The 19,077-nt window shown below is 37.8% G+C and overlaps 2 protein-coding genes across 5 annotated transcripts in view; one reads left to right on the top strand and one right to left on the bottom strand.

Annotated features, from left to right (window-relative positions):
- Positions 1 to 14,760, bottom strand: part of cadm1b (cell adhesion molecule 1b) — a 314,331-nt gene extending 299,571 nt beyond the window's left edge. Inside the window, exons 1-2 of one of the 2 annotated variants that reach the window (XM_041813540.1) lie at positions 14,672 to 14,760; positions 11,342 to 11,450 (exon numbers count right to left, since the gene is read on the bottom strand). In XM_041813540.1, coding sequence (XP_041669474.1) covers positions 11,342 to 11,390 — 49 coding nt within the window. In that variant the 5' untranslated portion in view covers positions 11,391 to 11,450; positions 14,672 to 14,760. Of the gene's footprint in view, positions 1 to 11,341; positions 11,451 to 14,414; positions 14,536 to 14,671 lie in introns of those variants that run through there. The other variant, XM_041813548.1, reaches the window with a different exon arrangement.
- Positions 14,448 to 19,077, top strand: part of ncam1b (neural cell adhesion molecule 1b) — a 134,096-nt gene continuing 129,466 nt past the window's right edge. The window contains exons 1-2 of one of the 3 annotated variants that reach the window (XM_041813443.1): positions 14,467 to 14,544; positions 17,800 to 17,826. The gene's annotated coding sequence lies outside the window, so the exon portion shown is untranslated. Of the gene's footprint in view, positions 14,545 to 15,022; positions 15,050 to 17,799; positions 17,827 to 19,077 lie in introns of those variants that run through there. The other 2 variants (XM_041813451.1, XM_041813458.1) reach the window with 2 other exon arrangements.

Here is a 19,077-nt window from a genome sequence, read left to right as displayed (position 1 = left end):
AATCACTTTTATCAAAACAACAAAAATTTCATTGATTTATGCTGTAGTATACAGCATTCTTAAAAATGTAAATCCATTTTCGTAAAACAGAATCAAAATGGGCTAAAATTGGCAGAAAAGGTGGTGCAATGGAACTGGGAAACTAGAAAGTGGCAAAGTCAGGCAGAACAAGTGCTGCAAAGGGATTAAAAAGTGGTAAAATTGGTTTAAAGTGGCAAAATTGGGCATAAAAGCAAATCGGGTTAATTGGCAAAAATGGAAAAAGATAATGGTAAAATGGGTTAACAGGGGCAACTATAGCTGGAATGTGGCAAAAATTGGCAAAAAGTAGGGGAAAGGGTTTAAAGTGGTGAAAAGTGGTTAAAAAGTGGCAAATATGGGTGGAAAAGGTAATGAAATAGGATTAAAACGTTGCAAAATTGATGAAAATTGTCAAATAATACTTGCGAAAATAGGCAGAAAAAGTGATTTAAAGGTGGTAGAAGTGGCACAAATAATTTATTTCAACTTCAGAACCCAATTATATTTTGACACACCTTTCAGGTCCAAAGTAAAGAAACTGTTAGCCAGGATGCTAGCACTAATGCTACCAATCCAACACAGATACACTGATACAATAAATAAATCACAGCTGGGAGGGCCCATTCTCTGGGTACAGAAAATTCTGTGGGTGGGCCTGCTTAGGAAAAGAGACGCTATAGGAATACCCTTAATTGGGAATAAACTGCATATTGTGCCAGTTATTTTCCTCTGAAAATACTGCACATGTAAACAGAATTACAAGCTCATGTTGTATCAATCATGATTACACACTGACTCCTTGGAACAGGTTTGTTGATTGTTTTTTTTTTTGTTGTTTTTTTGCATTTTTTCAAACTTCAGTCCAAGTTATTTAGATTTTTGTTTGACTATTCAGAGCAGCAGCTGCAGTTCTCTCTCACGCTCCCCATCAAACCGTGACCTCAGAAAAAAATGGTGTTGTTTACATTAATCCTAAAAACACCACGCAAAATGGATGTTGCGTCTCAGGGTTGATATATGAATCTCTACATATGAAACAGAAAGAGGGCTTATTTTAAAGTCATGTCTTATAAAAGGTTTCAACTAGTTTAAACACAAGGTGATGAATCACTAAATAAATCATGATTTCTGAATTATATAGCTCTACAATGCAAGAGGACAGTGTGAGTCATTGTCCGTGAGAATGAGGCCAGTTATATAAAAGACCTTTATTCCTTCACACTGTAGCTCAAGTGTCTCCTCCTTAAAAAAAAAAAAAAAAAGGCTTAAACAGAGGGCTGAGGCATGAAGTGTCTGTGCTCCGTGTCCTTGCTGTAAAGCTCCAAACAGGGAGAGTACGACTTACAGTCACAGTGCTGCTGTTGTCTCTCCATAGGCAGAGCCCTGCAGTGTTGCGTGTCATTAGGCCTGAAGTACACTGCAAAGATGCAAGTGACACAAGCAAAGAGGATGAGCACCAGTGAGCAGCCCGAAGGCAGAAGCAAAATGGAGTGAATGAATCAGTCCCCTTGGCTGTACTCTGGTAGCAACAGAACAGAAAACAGACTTCAGAGCAGTATTGCTGTTATCACTTAATGTCATATGATGCATGTGAATGGGGCTGTCCTGATCTGCACATACAGCTGAACTCTGTGCAGAGGAAGTGAATCATGACCACCTGCATATGTTTCAAATATCAAAAGTACAACGTTACCTGCTGGTAAAGACTCACAGAGTGTAATGAAGCAGACAGCGAATGATGGTAAATTAAAAGAGGCCATGTTTGAAATGAGACACAGAGTGAAGGCTGAGGTGCTGCAATTGGTTTTGTTAACTAATTTGCACACTGAATTATTCAGATCACAAGCAGAGGGGGAGGGATGGCCTGTGTTTACACGCTGACCCTAATTATCAAAATACTTCATTAGGAACATGCTCCGTCCTGGTATGCTGGCCTCATAATGTCCGTCATGTCGGCTAAAATAAACACTAGTGATGTCTATCAGAATAACAGCGTACAACACTCCAGTGTTTCACTGAGCACACTCACAGATTTACAGTATTCTCAGACCTCAGTGGTTTGGTTAGAACTCCCTGCAAAACATCTACACATCATGATGCCATGATAAACACATGAATCAAAACATGTTTGAGGATATGTCGTTGTGTTGTCATCTGTCAAACAGACAAACAATTACATTGCATCAGTAATTACTGGCAGAAATCAGTTAAATAGCACAAATATTGACAGCCTTTTACTTCAATGTTATTTGTGCTTCTAACTGCAAATATTGTATGGAAGAAAATATGAGAGATTCGAACTAATCAGCCAACATACCAACTATGATGTTTTTATTTCAAAAAATAAGAAAATGAAGAACCAAAGATCTTTTCATCTCTGTGGTAGCAGCAGTTTGACTTTTTAAGTTAAATGTCAATTTTTGCCCCCCCCAACCCTAACAGTAATAAAAGACCAAAGAATATTGTAGAAATTATTTTATTCATAAGAATTATATCATTATTTTGAGATGAAAAGATTCTAACATAGCTTGTCTAGCTACATTAGCAGCGTAAGCTATGTAGATAATGTAGCTAACATAGCTAAAGGTCACAAAGCGGATGTCTACACTAACGAAGCCATGAAGCTAACGTTAACTACATAACTTATGCAGCTTCATTAAAAGTAGCTTATGTAGCTGCTTTAGCTGTAGCTACCTTTACTAAAGCTCACATCGCTAAAGCTAACTTAGCTACACTGGCTTACACAGTAACATTTATTGAATAGTGTAGCTATGTTAGCTTTAGCTAAAGCTAACAAAGTGAAAGTGAGCCACCATTCTCGGATCTACTTCTAAAACGTGTCTGTACATAATTTATCCCTGGGTCAGACCTCTGACCTTTTTCTCTGCTCTATTTATAAAATGTTGCTTAGGGTTGGGTACTGTTTTTTTACAGAGCTAAATCTATACTTTTTAAAAGGTGCTGATGACTAAAAAGTACCTTAATTTATACTTTTAAGAGAAAAGGTTTTTTAAAAGTTTGCAGCTAAAAGAAAAAGCTGTCTCTGTATCATAAACGATTCAGAAACTAGACTCTAATAGAACACACAAGTAAAGGAAAGAGGTGTGACTTTTCGTAATGTATTTAGCGCCTTTCCTTTGGATTGGCAGGGATTATAGTGGGGTGGTGTGGTATTGAAATGAAGCACCAAAATCTGTCTTGTAATTTGGTCTCAGGTGGTTTGTTCTGGTACTGTGTTGGTACTGGATTCCCATACTCATCCCTAATGTTGCTTAGTCTTTAAGGTTTGCAATGTAGGTATTTCATGAATATAACTGCTTTATCTTGTTTAAGAATAAAGTTGAATTAAATAACAAATTTGTTGTACCTGCAAATTACGACACTTCCGTTCAGACAGAGACAGCGTCTCAGATTAACAGTCTGTGAGAGGGTCCATCTGAGATCTGCGACCTGCAGTGAGAAAACAGTGCTTTTTGGTTTGTTTGTGTTTGAGGGGGGCATTAGGAAAGCTGAAGAGATAGAGGAAGTATGGGGACTGAAAGGAAAAAACACGTGCACTAAACAGCATCAGGATGGGGATTCAAACCTGCAACCAGTCTGTCCAGGACTGTTTTTGGGCCCCTGCTTGGCCAGCTGAGCTAAAATGACACTCAAGCAATGATGCATACATCAGTTTAACATTGGTATTGGCCAATATTGGCCCTGTTAATAAACATCAGCCATCAGCATATACTGTGGGTGAGAACAGATGTCAGAAGCAGATGTTCATCTGTTGTGTTGCATCAATTAAACGCTGACATTTAGCACACCTAGCAGCAGATTCAGAGGGGAGATTCCCTGTTGGGCAGAAGATGTGACCTGTTGTCATGATCAAACATGAGAGAAAACGGCAAAGTGGGTATTGCACCAAAGAGAGTGAAGGGGGAAAAAACTGCTAATTTATTTTAAATTACAGTATCTAAATTTGCTCTGGTTTTTACACTGCTAATGTTGTTACTTAAATACTCTTTTATGTATTAATGAGTGTCACTATAAATCTATTACTGCTGCTCATTTTGTAATTGTTACTATTTGGGTGACACCAAATATTAAATTGACAAGAGGCTGTCTCACTCAAATTGCTGGTGCCAAATATCAATATATCAAATTCAGTAACATACAGCATTGTTCACAGATTTCAGTGCCACTAGTTGACTCACTGCATTTCTTCCTCATGACTCCTTATGGTGGCTCTTCCGACAAAATGAGGGTAACATGAAAGTGGACAAAGTATGGGTAAGATGCAATGAGATAAAAGATAAAGACGACAAAAAAAACATCAGACATCACCAACAAGAAGCTCAGAGATGAAGCATTATAAAAGGTAAAACTGATATGAAGTTGCAATAAATAAACACATAAATTCTGCACTTTTTTCTTTACCATCTTATACGCCGTTTATATTCCCCTGTAAATTAGATGTAGTGATACGTCATTATATGATTGTCCTACATGCCAGTTATCTTTATGTGCTGTGATATTATTGTTATTGTTGGCCACTGTTATGTATCGTGTATCCTATCCTGTTTCATACATTATATCGCACCACATCATATCATATCAAGTGTGTGGTTACCCTGCAGTCCCCACCCCTAGTAACTACATCATAAAGAACAGAAATGGGTTTCACCTCATATGAAACAATGCATTTGAAACCTAGACCCATGCTTTCTCAGAACTCTTTAAAAAATCAGTTTTTGTTCTATCTTTTAAAGATTTTTAAAAGATGTTAATTAATTGTTAAATACTCTGTTGTTTCTTTTTTTGAGAGCATTAAAATACTTTACACAGAAGAATAAAAAACACTTGACCAAACATAAGGTAAGGCCATCTGTATTGCCATGGTGAGTGGTGCTGGCCTCGGCTTGGATCTCTGCTGTGCTCTCATCCCCTGACTGGCCTCCAGATACTGACTTACTCATCCTCGACCTGACCTTTGGTTTGATGTCTTCCAGCTGGATGTCCAGTGGGAGGCTTTAAAGGTGAGATAAAGAAGTGGATTCTGCTGCCAGATATGAATTGACTTTTGCTTTAAAAGCTGAATCTTCACAGGCTCCTTCTTCCACTACGGCAGAGCTTTTTACTGTTTCTTATTTTTAATAGTTTCACATGGTTGTGCTTAATCAGATGATTAGTAAGATTAATATTGATGAGGTACAAAGATATACTTCAATATCACGTTGTTTTGGTAAAGCTCAACGAAAGTCGTCATGATCTTAAGTCAATGACCGGTGTTATCAAATATGTATGAGACTGCTGCTGCTTCAGAAGCACAGACTCTTAACTTCTCATTTACAAAAACAGCAGAAGTGTCCTATTTAATTAAAGGAAATAGTGCCAGATTGCACAGATCTTCCAAATGGTGTGATGGTTGAAAAGGTTTCATTATGGTTACAACAGAGTACTACTAAATTTAGACATGTTCATGGAAAACACATGTTACATGACATACAGTTTTTAAAGCATTTTGAGCACTCAGTTTACTATTGGACAATAACTGCTACAAAAATGTCTTATGATACAACCACGCAATCATGTATGGGTCAACCCCTCACAACCCCCCTCCACTTGAGGGCAAGGGGTGGGGGGCAAATCTTGCCCAAAATCAGACTTAACATAGTCTAGTGTGTTGCCAGCCTGACACTTGTTCTTCTCTATGACTCTCTTTTTTCAGGGGTGCTAATTCCCATATATTACAGCCAGCACACTGTTATAGTCAGGGACAGGGGTCCTATGGGGGATGGGAAGCCCTTCCATTAGCCTGCAGCCACAAAAACACAAATGTTAAACTACAATGCTAATGCTAACAAGTTGTGGTGTCCTACACTGACTTATCACTAACTGGTAAAGGTTGATAAATTAATAAACTTTTACACCTATCAGAATAAAGTCAGATTGTTGTCCATATGTTTAAAAAAAAAAAAAACGAATCAAAGATCTCAAGCGATAGGCTGACACGTATTCCCAGTTATCTTTTACCCTGCTCACTCACTGTGTTCTCCTACTTGGCTCTGAGCTTTGGATGTGAAAATATATTTCTAAAGTATAAAAGATTTAGATTTTAGCATTTACTTGAAGTGCAGCAGGCCACAGCAGCTCCTAACCATCGGGGTTATGAGTCTGCTCTGCTTAAAGTGGATGTATATTGTCCCCTCGATGCCATCTGAATCTATAAAAACAAGTTCCCTGTTTATTTCATTCAATGCACTCACACATACACAAACACTTCATCTTATAGATTTTTTTCATAAATAAAACAACTTTGGTACTTGCTAGCTTGTGTTGTCTCCCTTAATTGTCACAATCAGAGCCTGGCTGTGACACACTGAAGAGTTTCAAGCAGCCAAACTCCTCTCAACATGAAACTCATCAGCCCACCCACTCGCATTCCCACATCAACTCAGCCTAACTTTGTGTGAGCCTTTGGGGGGTTAGCAGCATAAAGTCAGAGAGAACAGTTGGGGCTGTTTGTCCCCACACATGAAAACTCATGTAGTGGAGTTCAATGTATATTATGTACTGAATATGATTTGCTGTGTATGAGAGGCTATGACAACAGTTTACCAAAGCAGTAACAAAATCCAAACATTTACAGTGGTTATCCGTCCAACTTTCAATTGCTTCCAAGACATATTTTAATGAGGATGTGTCTTACATTTCTGCTTACTGTGTGAATCATCACTTCTAATTTTAAAATTAGGAGTTAAAGTCTACAGGCCTACACGCAACTCAGAAAGACAACCTGAACTTGGACATGATTTGAGCTACAATAAATCTGGAATACAAGTCAGCATGGGAAATAAATTGCAGTCTGTTTTTGAAATCTCCCAAGGGCAAAACAGTTTAAACCACCCTCTTGTGTAGCAATTTCCATTTTATGCAGCAAAGTACACAACTTGCAGTTTCTGTGCAGCTGTGTCACTGTTTTAGAACCATCGTTTTATGCCACATGGAGTTTTCATATCTTCTAGCTATAATACAGTAGCTGAGCTCTCAGCCTCTGCTGATTCCTGTGAGGCAGACTCATAGCCCAGGAGTTGCTCTGCCCTCCTCAGCCAATCTCTTGTTGCCCTCACTGTGGACTCTTTTTAGCCAAACCAGCAGTCCACAAGGTTTATTAACTTAATGGAATACCTCCCGTTTTCTTTAAATGCACGTTTATGACCTAACGAGTGGGAAAGCAAGCAAAGTGGCGCAAACCCTTGCCGTTGTGGTTTGTGACGTTATGTATTATATCACATTCTAATCATTGAAGTTAAGGCAATCACTCACAACAACAATGAATTGGGACAAATGTTAAATTGCATGGTCTTATGCAGTGTGCTTGCACTTGCAGTAATGATGTCACGTGTCTTGGCACTTCGCACTATAAAAAGTATTCACCCCTTTGGATGTTGTATCCATTAACTTATTTTATAAATCAATCAATATAATCTTGCTTTTTTGATCCAATAAATTACAAAGAAATCCTTGAATGTCAAAGTGAAAGCCTATTTAAACAAAATAATGTTAATGGACCCTCCTGAAAAAACAGATTTTTAATCTCAATGGGGGTTTTCTCCTGGTTAAATAAAGGTTAAATGATAAAATTAAATTAAATAAAAACATGTAATATGAAATAAGTAACTGCACAAACATTCACCCCTTCAAGCCAGTACTTAGTAGATGCACCTTTGGCTGCAATCACAGCACTGAGTCTGTGTGGAGAGGTTTCAATCAGGCTTAAACATCTGGACACTGCAATTTTACTCCATCTTTCTTTGCAAAACAGCTCAAGCTCTGTCAGGTTGTACCGGGATTCAGCGTGACAGGCCCTTTTCTAGTCCAGCTACATATTCTCTATTGGATTGAGGTCTGAGCTTTGACTCAGCCACTCCAGAACATTCACCTTGTCATCTTTAAATCCATTTCTGTGTGGCTTACGTTGTATGCTTCAGATCACTGTCTTGCTGGAAAGTAAATCCTCTCCAAAGCCATAGTTTTCTGGAACACAATTTTCTTTCAGGATTTTACTATATTTTGCTACATTCATTTTGCCCTATACCTTTACAAGCCTTCCAGGATCAACTGCCGAGAGGCTCCTCCACAGCACAATGCTGCTGGGGTGGTGTGTTTGTGGTGATGTGCAGCTTTTGGTGTCCCCCAAACATAGTATCTTTTTTTTTTTTGTCACCCCTGACTTATACTTTACAATAACCTTTTCTGTGAGTTGTTTGGAGTGTTCTTTTGTCTTCATGGTGTAATGGTAGCCAGGGATACTGATAAACCAGTGACGGGACCTTCAAGGCACATGCATCTTTATGCTACAACCACTTCAGACACATTCACTGCACTCAGGTGATCCCCATTTCACTAATTGTGAGTCTAAAGTACCAATTTGGACCTCTGTAGAATTAAGTCAGTCACTTTAAATAAGATGAATATTTATGCAATCAATTATTTTTACATGGCATGTGTTCTGTTTTCACACAATGTATAAGCCACAGTCAACTTTTTAGATGAAAATCAGTTAATGTAAATATCATTCTGACTTTTGAGTCAGGATGGTCATGCCCTGCAAACAACAAGAAACAATGACTTATAGTTAAAATGCACACTTACAGATACAATAATCACATCTAATAATTACAAACTTTTCTCAACTAACACAAGCTTGAGAATGTTTTAAATTATCTTCCATGTTTGCTATCTTTAATTTTAGCATGTTAGCAGTGAAATGTTTTCTAATTACTTTTAAATCAAGGCAGGGGATGCCATTACTTTTTATGTATATGAGTTATTTTAAATAGATAAACAAAATGTTAAAAACATTACAATTTAACAAAAGAAGAATGTCATTTAAAATGTCATGTCCTGAAGTGGGCAAAACTGAATGTACAAAGGGTCATATCGGTTCACTTACTTGTCATTGAGATTTATTATTGGAGCCTACAAATATCCGCCTTATTGTTGTACAAAAGCAAAGGCCAGGGACTCTCAGCAGTAACTATGATTCATCCTCTAGCCACCATGAATCTGTGTTTAACATCTCATTGTAATGAATCTAAAATTTGCTGCTTGACCTAAGTGGTGGATCAACAAACAAGATAGCATTACAGTCCATAAAAGCATGTGCCAGAGTGTCTATAAACTAATTTTAACAGCACACTGCATCCTCCTTGTCAAGCCTTGTTTCTAAAATTGTTCAAGATTTATGCGTCAGCATCAGACAGAGAGAAAATGAGCTAACCTGTTCTAATATACACTAAGTGAGGAAATGGAATTGAATTAAATATGCTCTCCCCTCTTCAGTGGAACTTAATAAAACCCATCACTATAGCTCACACGCCATCAATGAATGTTCAGCTGGGGATGCATTTGGTTTTATATTTCCTCTGTGAGAGATAACAGGTCACTGAGAGAAATAATGATGAGTCTGACACATCCAATTTATTCTCTGCTCAAACATCAGCTCATTGGTGTTGGTTCACTGATGACTGATATGGTACAATTACTTAACGTGTGACCAAGCCTGCCTTTAAATGCTGCTGTGTACAAGTCATTGTAACTGTTTCACTGATATCAGCAGTAAGACAGAAGTGGGGTTTCCATCCAGCAGTTTTAGCTGCATTTTCAATTTATGCAGAAAGAAAATGTCTAAAAACACTGCAAATCCCCAAAAAAGAAAATAAAATGGAAATTAAAAACTGTTTTTATGCTTTGAGGAAGTGGAAAGTTGGTGTATTGATAATAGAGACAAACCACTTTTGCAGTGGAACCAGATTAGCAAATGAACAATTACATCTCCAGACAAACACGTTAAGTAAGCACCCATGGCTATTACTAGAACTCTTCCAGTAACACACAATTTCTAAAAGAACTTGTACAAAGGTCTTCATTTTTGTGGCTAAAATCTTTTTTTTCTCTACAAAACATAGCCTTTGAAAGTAGTGTTGAGCCCTCTTTCTTCAATTGTTTGGTCTTTGTTTATTATTGCCACCTACTGCCTGACCTTTTTGACACCTCTACACACGCATAACAGCAGGGAATAGAAACATTTTCATTCTTACAAATTTCTAAAACTTTGTTTAAACTTTGCAATACATTTAGACGGAAACACTACAAAAGGCATAGCCCTTAGAGGTCTATGGCACAGTCAGCTGAAAAAATATAAAAAGTTTTACACAACACTTTGCAAGATGTATGTCAATACTGAACTGGTTAATATTCCTCCCACTGTACTGGCTCTTAGGCTCACAGAGGCGTCGCTCTAATCTTAACTAATGTCGTCAACATAATGTAAGATATCATATGTGTAATTTTGCAGCTAAATTTGCAAACGCTGTGTTGCCTTATCTTAGAAAAAATGTAGACATTATTTTGATATGCATACACTTGATGGATTTTATTTGACCATAACCGGGCAAGGAATTTCTATGTGATTGAAATATTATTGGCTTGTGGCGTTGGAAGGCAGCGCTCAGAGATTGGTGAATTTAAGGAGACTTGCAGTCAGTCCGAACAAAGGAAAATAATGAGTTCAGAATAAAATTTATAATGATATCATGATGTTTCCAAGCTAAATATAGCCATTACTGATATATGTGGATACCAATATCAAAATATAGCTGTAGTTCAGCCCTAAAACTTCAGTCCTTAAAACACATTTAAAGATTAAGGATGAACAAAAAAGCAAACTTCTGTTCTCAAAACTCCCTTGAAGTTCAAGAAATGAGGATGAACAGAGAAAAAGACTGAAGCTGGCATAGGTCTGTTAGTCCTGCCTATAACTCCATTATAGGCTGATATTTACAGCCGATATATTGATTGTAAATTCCAGACATTTTCCAATCTGCCAATACTGATAATTAAATTTTTATGCTAATATCTGCCAATACCAATATGCCGATAATATTGTGCACCCCTACAAAGCACATAATAATACAATGATCTTATGGCTGCAAATCTAAATGGTGATCAGTCCTGCAAAAGGCTGCATTTGGTCAGAATACCAAAGGAAAGGAATGGGGAGGAAACAGCACAAGAGACTGGTGCTTGAGAGCAACATCTACTCTGATAGTAGATTAGATTATACCTTTAAAGAATACTCAGTAAACACATTTCTTTAATATAACATCAAACAAGAAAACATGGTCAAAAGCAGTGTGATGTTGAGACCATGGAGCCCACACAGGTTCATTAAAATTGCTGTACAAAAGAACCTGTTTTGGCAAACCAACTTCAGCGTGGTTCACCATCTGGAGTGTTGGGCACATGACTGATAGAGCAGCAAAGCTCTTACCTGATCGCAGCCCTCTGGGTTCAGCTTCTGTTCCTGCAGGCGCAGTCATTCCAGATTAACTCAATAGACAGCATTTGTGGGTGTAAATACCAGTCATAGGCACGTCCATCTACAATAGAAATATCATAAATATAAATATATATTTATATATTATACTGTTTTACAATAGTATTGTGATCATATTGTTAGGTTCTCCCCAAATCCTGATGTATTTTTTCCTCTTTAATGTATACATCATGATGATATCTTTTCTACGTTAGCATAGTAATTATTTTACTCAGCCAACCTTTAAACACATCATTACATAGCATGACCTTTGGTGAGCTAATTACGTTTTATCAACATGTATTTCTACATAAGATTACTATTTTTACTGGCTTAGCTCAGCTAAGCTCAGCCAGCCTTCGTTTTTCTTTGCAGATTATTCTTCATTTAATGTGGTTACTCGTCACTCTGGTTGTATTTGAGTATAACCCTCAATATTCTACATACAACTTTATTTCCATTCTCTAATTGAAAAAACTGTCATACCACAATTTTTCTACAACATGCTAACTGCAAAGTTTCTCATGTTTATGTCAGCAAAAGTGCCAGGGGAAAACTCTGACAGGAGGTAGCAGCATTAAATGACGCTACAGCAGCTATTATTACAGTTTTAAAAGAGCATTTGACTGCTTTTTCAGTCCTTTATTGATTAAAAAAATGAAAGATGATGGAGTGACGCCTGAGAGTTAGTTGAGGCAGTCATCTACAGCCTAATGATTCACACCTGACATGTATCTTAATCAAATCACATGACTCCCATTCTCCTAATTCAGTGATTTATTTTAGCTGCAAAATTTCCAGTCTCTTCCTCTGCCCTGCATTTGTCCGTTCTGCTCTGTGTAAGTACTGCACTCTCACTTCTAAACCACCTCCACCCCAGCATCCACCTGTAGCCTCCAATAGGAGGTTTAAGAAGTTATCTCTTCACTCCTCAATTCTGCATTTAAAATAAATCTGTGAGGAAAGATGGGGTCGGAGCCTGACGCCAAACATGCTGTGCTGCCATAATTAAATACTTGAACAATTAAAAACGTGAGATGACTGACTGAAATTAGGATGGTTGACTCGTAAATCTTGCTCTGGCTAATATGATATCCAGATTTAGCCATTTAGCTGGCTAACTGTGTGCATCCGTAAAGAATACCATCAAGTATGAGTCGTCGCCTAGAGGGCTACACATTAAAAAGGGTGCTGGTTTAGCTCAGAGCAGCTGCCCATATAAAGAGGCTAAAGTTCCCGCTGTACTTGTTGCAGGATCGACTTCCTGTCTCATTGCATGTTTGGTGCATGTGGTTCTGTTTCTGTTCTGTACTGTCACCAATCATCAATTGAAAGGTTATATTCTAAAATTATAATACTATTTGTGTGAGTTTTTGGTTTTGGTTTGGTTGGTTTCGTCAGGCTGTCAATGAATATTTGTTAGTCATATTTTAGTCAATAAAATCAACAGCATACTGTTGATATGCAGCCCTGGGTAACAGTAATATTGGTGAAAAACTGCAGAGTTTAGATGAAGTATAGGATCAATGTGGGGTTAAATTTGTGGTCACTTTCACCATGCTCCATTTTAACTTGTTTTCCCTTTAGTCTGATATAATACCACTTCCTCCTTTTCTTTTTTTGCTGCTGTAAAAATCTTGTTTAGTCAATAAACATCTGTTAAGGAAATCTGTTTGAAGCACCACCTTCTTTAATTAAAATTTCAATATTTGGCCCCAGAGACTTGATAATTAAAACACACAAGTCAGAACATATTGTATTGTCATATTGATATTTTGTCATACCCCTCCTATGACATAAAGTCTCATAGAGTCGTTCTCTTGCAGATTTGCTCATCATAATGGGCTTGGCAATTGGCCCTAGTGAATGTCTGGTGTCTCCCAGGGGTCTTGTAGTTTAATATAGGACTAGATCAATTTCTTTTGCTGCAAAAGTAACTGAAGTAGAATTATATTTCATGTATTATAGCAAAAGAATGAATATTCCAGCTCATTCATCCATTACAAAGGTGCTTGCAACAGACAGCCGATATCATCACAAAATCTGAAAGGCTGAATAGGGATTAATATGAGATATCTGTATTAAAACATGTCCAGCTCTACAATCCAGCACCTGCCTATTTAACAGTCACATGCTGTTCATTAAGTCTCCCTTTTCTCTGTCACTCATATCTCAGCATGGCCGTAACTCAGCTGGGGACTGACTGATAACAGCACCATCACAGGCCTTTTCAATTAGTTTTCTGAGATGAAAAATATATAATCCTTATTCTTCATGCCAGGATGCTTTTCCAGATTACAACACAGTCTGTATTACTCATAAAATTTATGAAGCACAAGTCTGTGTTTGCATAGGCACTGCCAGTCATGTTGTCAGGCTATGGGCACTGATAACTACTCATGCACAGGCAGAACAAAGACAATTAGGGGTTGAAGTGTTTGTTTATGTTCACTTAATGTGGTGTTTTATTCCTGACAATAAACACAAAAAATGACTCATAGCACTTTAAAGTCTTGGGGCTGTTGGCTAGACATTTGCAGAAAATAAGATGCTTCATGATGTTTGTCTGTGCTTATTAATTTTCACCCATTTAGCCTGAAGAAAAGGAGCTTGAATAGAAATGTGTTTTTGGTATGTTTGGGGATGTTTTTCTATTTGGTAAAAAGCAGTATAAACAAAACTCATACAGACATGCAGCTACTTTCTTCAAGTTACAGGCAAAGCTCGCTTAACCTACCTACAATACCTTACCTACAATATAAAGCCGAAATCATCAACTATCTCATGTATCCCTTCTGATATCTGCTATGAAGTAGATAAAAAGGGCACACAGAATGCATCCAGGTCACAAAGGCATTCATTAAAATAGCTTTAATACCATCTCTAAGGAGAAGAAGCTATGGAACGCAATGAAATCCTGCATCTGCTCCTTTTTCCTATTGCTCCCACCTTCTCTTGCATATTTTCACACCACAGAAGCAGACGGAAACACCCACTGATTCACAGCTTATTTAGCCAAGTCACCTGCCTGAGGTGAGAGGGACAGGTGCAGGATGGTACTCCAAAACCAAGCAGGAAATGCCTTATTGTAGTCTGCATAAGGCCCGTTTATCTGCAGTTGGTGTAGCAGTCAGACTCCGCTGGAGGAAGCTGTCAAGGTACTTTAAACCCTTTGGCGCCACATTGTTGTATTTTCTGTCAAATATGTCTTCCCAGAGCTTTATCTTGGTGATACTGAAAGACAAAAAACATAACACGCATATATTTAGCTTCGGAGTTACTTACACTTTGCATTAGCGTCTTATCTTCGGTTCTCCGTCAGAAAAATGTGCGCTAATCCAATCAAGAAGTACCACAACAGGACTCTCCGTGAGTAACACCCGGAAACTGCTTGAGAAGTATCCTGTTTAAAACTTTTCTTTCGTGCCATATTTTTCCTCTGATAGCTGTCTGTAATTTTACAGATGCTATGTAAACAGTAGCTGGGTTGGAAATTTTGCATACTTTGCACGGTGCTCGCTTGTAATTTAGAAAATAACTGAGTTAAAAAATAAAAAATAAAAAAAAAAAAACAGCTGAGGATGTCATTCTTGCATTTGTCCCCCTGAGCATTATGGGAAGTTTGATGGAGGCAGTGGATGTGCTCTCATGTAACAGGTGCAGGTAATAAGTTTCTGATTAATTTAAACCTAAAAATCTGACTTAAGTTTAAACCTTAGTAATCCCTTTAAATGACTACATATATATCCCAAGGGGACATTTTCTGCACCTGCTTTAAATGCTAATATTTATATTTTGTATAAGTATTTTTTAAATGTTTTGTTTTATTTTTTAGCAAATTTTTGGTCATTTTCAGGTCATTTTTGTGTTTAACTCTTTAAATGCCAGTTTATTCAACTTTCAATTTAGCAGAATGAGATATTTTCCATATAAAAAAAAATCCTGAGTGGATTTTTCTTAATTATTATCAAAGATGGTCCCAAGTCATCAATTACCACAAACATCAAGTTCTATGTATTTACATTTTTTGTGCAGTGTCCAGAAATTGGTGAAACATTTTGACCCCTACTTTATATGGTAATATTCATATATATATTTTTTAATTGATTGATTTAATTTTTCGTAATCACCTCCAGTTCTAATCATGACATCATTTGAAATACCTATAATTTCTAAACTTTTGACTTCCTGTTTGGAGGTTTCTGATCAGTGAGTATTGATGCGGTTTGGCAGCGCTGGCACTGAATATAGACTTGCAGCATATCCCTAACGATATGGAGACGATTCTTAGAGTTTTCAGTTCTATTCGCATGGGATTACTATTACCTTTTGACCTCTGATGATTCATGAATTACCTTGTGACGTCTGAAAATGACAGAAAAGTTTTATATTTAGCTTGAGACATCTCGCTTCTCTCATGCATTAACAGGAGGGCCAAAACGCTGCTCTCGTTTCCTCTTCCTTTCATCTGATCTGCTGCAGAAAGCCACAGGTGACGGACTTGACCTCCATGCATAATGGGAGGGCAAAGGTAGATTGCTCACTTGTTTATTGATCATGAACAACTTGCTGTGTTATGTAAAAAAGCAACAAATGAACACTTGGGCACATGTTTATTGAAATCTCTTGTTAATAGTATGCGTGGGGTACATGAGGACATGTCATCTGCCAAATGCGTTGGGCAGTACTTTGCATTTTGGTTTGCAATTTAGAATTAAAAAAACATCACGTTTATTCATTACTGCTGTCATGCTACACCTTCATACCTCCCTTCAGAAAGTCCAGTACATTCTTTACATTGATTTTACCTATGTGAATTCATGAATTGTCAGAGGTCATCAGGAAGTACTTATCCCATGCGAATAGTACTGAAGACTAACCTGACATGCCAGATGGATTTGTTTCACACATCCATCTGAGAAAGCTTCAATAGGAAACGTTTGAGAAAAGGCAGAGGATTTGAAAAAAACTGTGAGTGTGATTGGGTGAACGTTCTGTCTGTCACATCTCTACGGGCCAATGAGAGCAACAGAACACGAGACGTAGCTGCTATCAAGCTGCGCATGTGCAGCTACTTAGGAATAATGTGAAACATTTTAGCGTCTAGCATCTACGCTAATCTCTTCCGCCATAACTACACCAGCTCTTGCTGCTGCTTGTTTACGTCACAACTCTGCTGTGCCTGAAAGTACTGCTGATTGGTCCTGTCACTTTCTAACTGGGCCCAAATGGTTCAGATGGGAGCTTTGCGAGATAGATTCGCCTGTGAAAAACAAGGAAACGGGCGTATCCATCTGCTTCGCAAGGTTAACTGAAGACCAGAAACGGCAAATTCCCTGACTGTCAAAATGCCTTGTATTGATGAACATGTGAAACTATACAGTATTGGATTTAACAACAAAGAGATTCTTTCTCTTTTAGCTCATAAACATAGTGTGGTTGGCTATGATCTGCTGTTTGTTACAGTAATAAGGTTTTGACTTTTTCTCAAAATTGTATTATAATTTTAGTCCCATCATTTCAACTTTAATCTCAAAATGCACAGCATTATGTTTCTCCTTCACCTGTGGCCTTTATCCTCTTTTGTAGAGATAAGCAGGTGGTTAGGTGGTTAATGATAACTTTATTTGTATAGCACTATTAAAAACAGGGTTTCAAAGCACTTTTACAATAGGCAGAGGCACAAGTAAAACAAAGCTTCAGAACACAAGAAGACAGACCAAACCCAAGAAGACAATCCATAAAGAATTCAGCAACCATTGTCAACCCAAACATCACAACTAAGCACCAGGGAGACACATTTTAAGAACCAAGGAACATATGTGAACTTTAGAAACGCATCATAAAACACAACATCCAGAATGGATTAAAAACCCAGAGTAACCTCGACCAGTGATATTTAACGCATTGCTCTTTTGTCATGGTTATTTTTTCAACAATTGGGCTCTTTGATTGATCAGGGTTGAGTAACCCCGACCTAGACAATTCCAGGCAACACATGAACACAGCTACATAACTAGAGACCTTGTATAGAGGGCAACAATCAGGCAAGTTTATTTCTGCCATAAGAGGGTTCACTGTTGATCTCAAGCTTCCAGTAAGAACAGGATATATGGTTGAGAAGTTGGGTTATTTTCTATTTCTATTGAAATGTGCCTACAAATAACTCATTTGCAGTAAAGTGGTTTGAAGTAGACATTTTGACAGTGTCTACCTCTTAACTTGACAGCTCCTGTAACCTTGCAAAGGTTGTCTGCCTGGTCAGATTGGCCTTTTTCCTTTACAAAAAAGAGACACTTGTGTGAGTGATGGGCAGCAGAAGATGATGAAATGGCTATATTTAGGCCCTTCAGCTGGGCTATTTTTCACTTGACATATTTCATGTCACTCATTGTTCTCTTGTGTATTAACAGGATTGGAGCATAACTATCTGGCAGAAGGTATGCAGTTTAATGCTGTCTCTTTCTCTTGTGATGAATTTTCAGACAGAAATGTGAGGCTTGGATTGAACTGATAGGCCCTCACACAGTCATCAAATAAGCTTACCAAAAGAGCTTTGGATTGACTAGCTTTTAACTGGGTCATTTAATTTTTTATTTTATTTTTTCTAAAGGCAATTTAATAGCTTAATGACAGCAATCCATTTTAAGAAATGTCAGTGGGATGAATTGAGAAGTATATGTCCTGACATTTTTAATTGTGAAAATGGGGTGAAAATCCACTCCTTGAATTGAAAGTTAATGGACCAGGTGGATGCATGCGGACAGCCGAGTCATCACGGTGTAATTAATTAGCCAGCATCATTTGCATTTCTTTTTTGCACTCAGTATGAAAACATAACACAAAGACAATTTGGAGTGCAGAATACACAGAAAGGAAGGTATCACCAATTATCAGACCAGGACAGTGCCAACATTATGCGATATTTGTCTTGGGTGATGCTCTTTTATTGATTTCTAGCTGGTATACAAGAAGAGGGTGAATTTTTTTTGTTCAGACACCAACAGAAAACAAAGATCCGTGCATGCTTGCCATATTGGATATGAGATGCGAAGATTGTGGTTTGGACAGCATATGCTAGACATCTTTTTATAAATCAGCTTTGGACATGCTATATTGGACAAATTTGTTACTGGTGACTGAGCATGCTAGGTGTTTTTCTTCTCTTTGCCAATCGTTCTATAAGCCAATTCTTAGTTTTTTATAAACTCCCTTAAATCCCCCCTAAACATTAAAAGCTGCCTGCACTAACTACTCTTTGACCGGAAGTCACACTTTGTTTCTCCCACCTTTATTTGTAGATCTCTTTGTTTGGGTTTTGCTCAAAAAATATGTTATCACCGTCTTCCACAATTTCCCATTATGCCTACCCCCCTCCCCCCCCCCAAAAAAAAAAGGTAAAATAAGTGACTAGATAAATATTCACCCCTTCCAGTATGCATATATTAGATGCTTCTTTGGCTGCAATCACAGCACTGAGTCTTTGTGGATAGGTCTCAGTCAGGCTTGCACATCTGGATGCTGCAATTGTACTCCATACTTTTTTGCAAAACTACTCAAGCTCTGTCAGATTGCACAGGGACCAGGGGATGTGAACAGCCCTTCTCAAGTCCAGCTACAAATTCTCTATCAGATTGAGGTCTGAGCTTTGACTTGGCCACTCCAGATCATTCACATTCTTGTCTTTAAAC

Source organism: Cheilinus undulatus, linkage group 2, assembly GCF_018320785.1.
Source record: "Cheilinus undulatus linkage group 2, ASM1832078v1, whole genome shotgun sequence".
Classification (NCBI taxonomy): Eukaryota; Metazoa; Chordata; class Actinopteri; order Labriformes; family Labridae; genus Cheilinus; species Cheilinus undulatus.
The sequence above is the reverse complement of the archived record's forward strand: the minus strand, read 5'-3'. Positions and strand labels throughout refer to the sequence as shown.